This window comes from Lolium rigidum, chromosome 4 (genome assembly GCF_022539505.1).
Source record: "Lolium rigidum isolate FL_2022 chromosome 4, APGP_CSIRO_Lrig_0.1, whole genome shotgun sequence".
NCBI lineage: Eukaryota > Viridiplantae > Streptophyta > Magnoliopsida > Poales > Poaceae > Lolium > Lolium rigidum.
Genome location: NC_061511.1, coordinates 86596184 through 86604331, shown reverse-complemented (window position 1 = coordinate 86604331; position 8148 = coordinate 86596184). Strand labels below are relative to the sequence as shown.

The window sequence follows — 8148 nt, the reverse complement described above, 5'->3', positions numbered from 1 at the left end:
ATGACCACCAATATACCAAAGGCTATTATCTAGCCGATGGTATATATCCAAAATGGGCCACTTTTGTCAAAACAATCTCGAATCCATCGAGTCCGAAGAATTCCCACTTTACTACACGACGGAGGCTTGCGGGAAGGATGTCGAGCGGGCATTTGGTGTGCTTCAAGCATAATTTGCCATTGTCCGGTACCACTGCTCTAAGCCGGTCTCACGACCAAATGTGGGAGGTGATGCGAGGCTTGTGTGATCATGCACAACATGATCATCGAGGATGACCGCAAGAATCATGTTAGGTCACATGTTGGTCCCTATGAGTGTCAAGGCCCTCTTGCGGAGGTTGATCATGAGTTGCTCGCAGATTTTGTCGATTTTCTCGTCATGCACGCAGAGATCCGTGACAGCAATGTGCATGAGCAACTTCAAGCTGATCTCGTTGAGCATTTGTGGAGGATCAAAGGAAATACTCGTGGCACCTTGATGTAGCATCTAGCCCTATTTATTATATTTGATTACTTGTTTTATTGTTTGTTGTAATTTAATTTGAAAACAATCCTCGCAAACATTTTTATTCATATGCTACATTTGATAAATGGTTTATTATGTGTTAAAAAAAGTATTTTAAATGTTTGGGGGCGGCGTTTGGGGGACGCGGCTGGGGAGCGACGTCCCCCAAAGGCGGCACGAATAAAACACGTCCCCCAAACGCTCAATCCGCGCGGTATGGGGGACGCGACTGGAGATGCTCTTAGGGGACGCGGCTGGAGATGCTCTAAGTGAGATTGCAACTAATAAAAAAATCATTTACAAGTGAGATTGCAAATATAAAAAATAGCCTAACGTTGTTTGAATTTGAATAAAATTAGGATTACGGTACTCCAGAAAAAAGGTTTCGCCACCTCGATGGGCCCACGTGACCGGCCGGTCCCACCTCTGGAGAAAGACACACTGACAAACTGGGCAGATCCAAACGCAGGATAGAGCGACTCCCCTCCCCCGTGCTGTCGTCTTCCCCAAATCCCTCCTCCCTTCCCCCGTCTGGGTCGATGGCTCGCCTCCTCTTCCCCCTCCCAATCGCCGCCGCCGCCTCCTCCATCCACCTCGCCGCCGCCCGCTTCCGTCACCCACTCGTCTCCGGTACGCCACTCCCACCCCTCCCAACCCATCTCCTCCTCTTACTCTCCTTATCCATCCGTCCTGTGGGGAAGGGATTGCCGTCACATCGTTTCTCGCTGTTCCGTTTTCTCCCTCCCAGTCGCGCGGCGCGAGGCGCTCTTCGGCGGCAGAGCAGGGGTGCGGGCGCCGGCGAGGCTGGCAACGAGGGGAGTGAGCGCTGGCGGGTCGGCAGCGCGGGCGGGCACGGTGATCGGCCCCGAGGAGGCGCTGGAGTGGGTCAAGAGCGACCGCAGGCGCCTGCTCCACGTCGTCTACCGCGTCGGCGACCTCGACAAGACCATCAAGTAAACCAACCCCGTCCCTCGTCCCCGATGAAATTTGTTCTGACCACCGCCCGTTTCGTCAATTCTGGATGGGGTCCTGCTCCTGCAGGTTCTACACCGAGTGCTTGGGGATGAAGCTGCTGCGGAAGAGGGACATCCCGGAGGAGAGGTACACCAACGCCTTCCTAGGGTACGGACCAGAGGACTCGCATTTCGTTGTGGAGCTCACCTACAGTAAGCTTCAAGGGTCAAAACGCCCGTGCCATGGCACCCCTTTATCTCTCTGAGAAACCGTACCTTTCCTATTGATTTAACATTTGCGAAATCATTTGTTGGCAGATTACGGCGTGGAGAGTTATGACATCGGGTCTGGTTTCGGTCATTTTGGAATCGCTGTTGAGGATGTAAGAATCTGTCTCTCCTATATTTGTTGAGATTCAGCACCATGCGAGTCGATGCAATGTTGTTATTCCTGCCTTCTGTAGCTAAAGCAGTGCTAATTATGTATCAGCTATGAGTAGCTCAACTATTGATCTATAGCTTTCTTTTAAATGATTGATTGAGCTTAGTTTCAAAGCCGCCAGAAGTTTAAGCGATTTGTGCTACCTTCCTAGGGAAATCATGCCTCATGTGCCTAAGGAATATCTAGCCGTGTGCTGTTCGTTTATGAAGGGTTAACGCTTAACTAAAAGTCCAAACATCCAGACATATCTATGTTTTATAAAAGCTGGGTTGCTTCGCGAGATGTCTTATTTTCTCGCCCGTTATTACTAGCATTGGCTTGCTTGGGTTGTAGTTTCTTATGAGGCTGATGCAACCTTTTGTGTGGGGATGTGAATGTGGCTTCAACTTCTGCAGTGAAACCTCCAGACAACTGGGATGCAAAGTTTAGGCAGGATTGAGAATAATTTAGTTTCTTCCACGGAATCGACATTAGTCTTTAGTAAGAACTAACTAGCTGTAAATAAGCTGAGATGGTTCGATTTCTTTTACCATCAACTTATGATTTGTTGCAGTGTTACGGGTTTATTGCTGCTTATGATTATTATCTTGGGCCATGGTCATTTTAATGTTTTATTAAAACAAAACTATATATATATGCTCCAGATTATGCGTAAAATTCTCAACATGTTATTCATTAGCAATATGCTAGATGATTTAATTTCACCTTTTTATACATGCATAAGAGGTTGCTGATATATTCATTTTCCTGCTAAAATGTTGCAGGTCGAGAAAACAGTTGAACTTATTAAAGCTAAGGGAGGAACAGTAACAAGGGAACCAGGTCCGGTAAAAGGTGGAAAATCAGTCATTGCCTTCATTGAAGATCCCGATGGTTACAAATTTGAGCTTATAGAAAGAGGTCCCACACCTGAGCCTTTATGCCAAGTAATGCTTCGAGTGGGAGATCTAGACCGTGCTATAAATTTTTATGAGAAGGTAACCTATTTGGCTTGAACTGGGAATTGTATAGTAGTTTTCTCATTTCTCTATATTCCATCAAATTACTAATTTTTGGCATAATTTTGATAATTAGGCATTTGGTATGGAACTTCTTCGCAAGAAAGACAATCCTCAATACAAGGTTGGTACTTTCCAAGACCAGCATACTGACGGAGCTTGTCACGTCTGCTTGCTAAGCTTTTCATCTTATGCTTTCTAACATGAGATCGAAACACTACTACTTCAAAAGTACAAGAAAACATTTCCTTTAGTCTCCCGTATCTTTTACTCCGTTTTTATTATTTAGAACACTAGACAAGTTTAGTCAAGAAACTTAACTTTAATTTCTGCACTTGGTTCAGAGCTATTGATTTAACTTAACTTGAGACAGTAACAGGTACCACCTGTGTCTACTTTGATACTATTGCTGAAGGTGGTTGATACTTGAGCGTTGAACAATATGTTTCCTTATATTTCTAGAAAATGTAAAAGGTTGGTTGTATGCCTCATTCTTCTGGTATAGGCAAGTTTGTTCTAAGCTTCATTCTTCTGGCGTAGACAAGCCTTTATGATTGTAGATTGTCGAGATCACACAAGGTGTAGTTCGGAGCTCGCCTCAACCACCCTGACAATGATGACCGATTCTGGCGATGAATTGAGCTCTGCCTGCTCATTGCCGTCACTGCATGGAGGGAGAGAGAGGGAGAGGAGGGACAGAGCCAGTGTGGCATCTGTTGTTCTGTTTCCAGATACTGTTTTAGTATGGACACATGGGCTGTTCTGGTTTTATTGGGCTGAGTCGGCTCATCTTATCTCGACTTTCCCCTTGCCATCTTCGTTTACGCTTGCATGTTTTCTTCAACCTGCAACTTCTCCTGCTTCATTTCTTGGTGGACACGTAGGTGCCGCCTAGGCATGCAAGGTGCTGGCAAAACACCTGCCTAGCTCCTTTTTGAACCTTGTTTGTCGTAATCTTGTAGTTCCAAGCATGTTGCCATCAAGATTCTTCTCATACTTGTTCATAGGGCAGGTCTATTAATTGTCTCAAGGTGATCACTGTATATGCAATCAGGATTGTCGTGTGCTGTGTTTTCCTCAGCTGTTTCATCTTTTTAGTGGTTGTGGAAACAAAATATTTAATTCTGTATGTGTTTGCTGGTATGTTCTTGTTTAACTGACACCACTCACTAGGGAAGAAGGTTTCAGATTTCCTTCCGTCCAGGTTACAAAAGCTTTAAAATGATTTGCCATTTCAAGTCCAACAGACAGAAATAACAAATATTCAGCATGTAAACCTTCCACATTATGCCATCAAACTTGTCCTTTATAACAGAAGTTCAGATCACAAAGTATGACCTTAATTGTACAAACAATGAACACAAAATTATGGTACTGCGTGTTGCTAGTTTTCACTGTCATTTTCATTCAGTGGCAGTGCCGCATTTATTTGACCCCCGTTGGTTGTAGGCCCTGGCACTTCCACTGTTTTCATTGATTCGAGTTATCATCCCATCTATCTTGTTGATTACCGATATAAGCTTTCAGCTCTGTCTTTTAATATTTATCCTCCTTTAGTATTTTGCTGCAAAATTTTCATATTCACTGTCCCTTCCATGTATAGTTCAGGGCATTATTCAAAATTCTAACTGTTGCTCCTTATTAGTATACCATTGCTATGATGGGATATGGTCCTGAAGACAAAAATGCTGTACTAGAGCTGACATACAATTATGGTGTCAAGGAATATGACAAAGGAAATGCTTATGCGCAGGTATGCTCTATACAATGGTGAATATTTCTAGTGTGTTCTATCGCTAGCTCGTACCTCTTATGTTACACATCTGAAGGTTGGCATTTGTATCCTTCCAGATTGCTATTGGTACCGATGATGTCTACAAGACTGCAGAAGTCGTTAGACAAAATGGTGGACAAATAACTCGTGAACCTGGTCCATTACCTGGCATTAGTACCAAGATAACTGCATGCACAGATCCAGATGGCTGGAAATCAGTATGTATTTCTTCTTGTTTTGGTGCCGCAGTTCTCTTACTTTTCTATTTATGTGCGTGGGACAGGGCTGTATTAATTATGACAGTTTTTTTTGCTCCTGTTGATTTTCTGCTATGCCATAGCTTCTGTTTACGGACTGTTTGCTGTAAAAAAAGAAGCAAATTAAACAACGATTTTCAAACTTACTCGTTTTAAAATTTCAACCAAAATGATGGTTCTCACTAGGAACCCCCCCCCCCCCCCCCCACACACACACACACACAATAATGGGATGTCTGTCAAAATAATGTGTATATACTAGAAATAAGTCTTTATGTGCTGGTGGTCTTTACTTCATGGTGAACATGCTGTTTGTGCTCACTGTTATATTTATTTCAATTGCAGGTATTCGTCGACAATTTAGATTTTCTCAAGGAACTGGAAGAATGAGTTTTGCGGAGCATGTCATTTTGGTACAGATTTCACAGGGCTTTTACCTCGAGCTGCAAGCACCCCTCCTGAAATTTTGTAAAAGCCTCAAAATGAGGTTTGTAGATAGGCTGTGGTCCAGTCGACTGTGTCATAGAGAATTAGGTTAACTACTTCGTTTTGCAATGTAGATGAGCGGTCGTTTTGTTAGCAAAGTTAAATTATATGTGCATTTTTCTTCTGCAAAGCCCAAAAACATTCCCAAGTGTACCTGTTCTCCAGTTCAGATTATATGCGCTAATCTTTCTCTATGACTGCAATGCCAGTATATCATGCAGTGTCATGTAACATTGCAATTTATTAAGAAAAGGAGTCTGATATCATATTATTATTTTGTATCCTAGGGTCTACCGTGAGAAAATTTAATGAGGATTCTACCATGACAAGTGGGTTGCCATGTTTAAACTTTAAATGTTAATAAAAGGCAACCCTATGATACATTGTGAAGGTGGTTTCTTATATTTTGGAGAAATTCATATGATATTCTATAATGTTTTGTATCTCGAGGCTGCGATTTTGGGCGAGTTGTGAGCCCTTTCGGGAACTGCTATAAGCTGACCTGGTCGGCGCGTGCGGGGTGCCGCACACCCCCAGCGACCAGGTCGGGTAGTTTGGGCCACGACCCATTAGCTCAGGTACGTTTTTTTTCTTTTTTTCTTCTTCTCTTTCTTCTGTTTTTTTTCTGTTATTAATATTTTTCCTTTTCAAAATCTAACATTTTTATGAAATTATTTTTCAAGATTATTTTCAAAATATGAACATTTTTAAATTCAACAGTTTTAAAATTTGAACGATTTTATATTTTGAATATTTTTCAAAAAATTATATATTTCAAAATTTGAACATTTTTCACATTTGAACGGTTTTTTAATTTAAACGGTTTTTAAATTTGAATATTTTTCATGTTTGAACAATTTTCAAGTTTGAACAGTTTTTAAATTTGATCGGTTTTCAGATTTTGAACAGTTTTTAAAATATTTCTTTTTTTCGAATCTGAAAAATAAAAGTAAAAAAAGGAAACAGAAAAAACGAAAACAGAAAACAGAAAAAAGAAAACAGGAAAAAAAGAAACAGAAAAATAAGAAAAAAAAGGAAAATCGAAAAAGGAGGCAGCCCGCACCTAACTGGACCGGCCCGTACCCGCGCGGGGTGTGCGGCGCGCGGTACGCGCCGACCTGGTCGGTGTATAGGGTTTACGGCCCTTTCTCCCTCTTCTGCGGAAATTGCTTGACAAAAAAATTCTACCCAGGCTTCGCCAAGACGCTTTTATTGGGCCTCAACTTCTCACGCTCATTCTTGTGAGCTCAATCGGTTCCAGTAGTGGGCGAGAAATGGCAAAAGCAAAACGAAAGGCGGGTATCACTATTAAAAGGTTTGCCTTTGCGAAGGGCAGTGCCCTCGTCCGCGCTTGACGCGTGGCAGCGCGTGCGTTCACAAAAGAGCAACCCGGCCGAGCCAGCTTACGTCCCGCGTCGCGCGTAAGTTGCCTCGCGCGTACGTCGCCGCGCGCGTACTCGTCCTGCGCCGCGCGCGTACTCATCCCGGCCACGCGCGTAACTCCCCCGCGCAGGAGTGGCACACATGCGCGAGTACAAGTACAAAACAACACACGAGCAGGTACAGTCACGCACAACACACGAGTACAGTTGAACACACATGCGAGTACAGGTACACTCACGCACACGAGCAGGTACATTCGTGCACACGAGCAGAGTACGATCACGCACAACACACGAAAGCATGATTGAACACACGAGCGAAGTACAAGTACAGTCAAGACACGACAGCAGTGCGATCGTGCACACGCGAGCAGATACGATCACGCACAACACACGAGTACGAGTTGAACACACGAGCGACTACAAGTACAGATCACGCACACGAGCGAGTACAAACGCGCATACTGACAGTGTACGATCATGAACACGAGCAAGTACATGTATAGAAGTACGATGGCGCACACGAGCGAGTACAGATACGCGCATAAGTACGAGTGCTGATCCCGCACACGGCGAGATACGATTAGCGAGTAAAGGGAAAAATTGCACCAAATACACTAAAAACAGAAGTACTTATCAGTTGAAACACGAGTACAGTTAGGTACACACCACAGGTACAATCATAACATTATTGGAAGTACGAAAAAAAGTATCTCCAAACCTATCAACATGAGATCTAGTTTTGAAGATCTCGACGCGAGGATCTTAAAAGGTGAAAACGGTTCGCAATTTGGACTTACGGTTCTCAAGATATTTCATTTTGAAAAAACGAATCTAGAAGAAAAGGGGGAAAAACTGACACAACTCAGTCTTCTCTCTCCTCCCTCATCTCCACCTTGCTTTCCCTTGCGACATGTGGCGAGCACGGAGACCACTTCCCAGGGATTTTCTGGCACCACAGCGCGCCACTTGTCGCGTCCGGAGTGAGTTGCCTTCCCTTCGCGAAGGTCGGCCTTTTTTTAACGATTTCGAACGAAAGTCTACATCCTAATTTTGCTCTGTTTTTTTTAGATCCACTAACTTTGCGGGTATCATTAGGACACGAGATTGGGCTACTTCCCACAAAACGAATGTGTTATAGGCGCGTATAACAGACTAGCACATAGCCATCCTCCTAAGCTCTTAATTGTTCATTTTTTGAAAGTCCAACGAGTTATTCATAATTCTCAACAGCGGTACAAAAAATGTAACAATAATAAAAAAGAATACATAAAGATTTTTGAACCGCCTAGCGACACCTACAAGCACTCTATGTTCGCAAACAAGTCCTTGGACCCTGTCTGATTTGAGCG

The 8148-nt window shown here is 43.4% G+C and overlaps 1 protein-coding gene across 1 annotated transcript; it reads left to right on the top strand.

The window, feature by feature from the left end:
* The first annotated feature begins 1015 nt into the window (after positions 1 to 1015).
* Positions 1016 to 5608, top strand: LOC124649332 (lactoylglutathione lyase GLX1-like). Its single transcript, XM_047188983.1, has 9 exons — positions 1016 to 1134; positions 1253 to 1457; positions 1546 to 1670; positions 1776 to 1840; positions 2664 to 2876; positions 2974 to 3021; positions 4543 to 4650; positions 4749 to 4889; positions 5274 to 5608. Exons 1-9 carry the CDS (start codon positions 1044 to 1046, stop codon positions 5316 to 5318), a joined length of 1041 nt encoding a protein of 346 aa, XP_047044939.1. The 5' UTR covers positions 1016 to 1043; the 3' UTR covers positions 5319 to 5608.
* Positions 5609 to 8148: the final 2540 nt, after the last annotated feature.

Excerpts from the sequence above, each read along its gene's own strand:
- LOC124649332 (XM_047188983.1), top strand. The coding sequence starts at position 1,044 with ATGGCTCGCCTCCTCTTCCCCCTCCCAATCGCCGCCGCCGCCTCCTCC. Across the intron at positions 1,135-1,252 it reads CCGTCACCCACTCGTCTCCG|TCGCGCGGCGCGAGGCGCTC; the intron begins GTACGCCACTCC and ends TCTCCCTCCCAG. Across the intron at positions 1,458-1,545 it reads GACCTCGACAAGACCATCAA|GTTCTACACCGAGTGCTTGG; the intron begins GTAAACCAACCC and ends CTGCTCCTGCAG.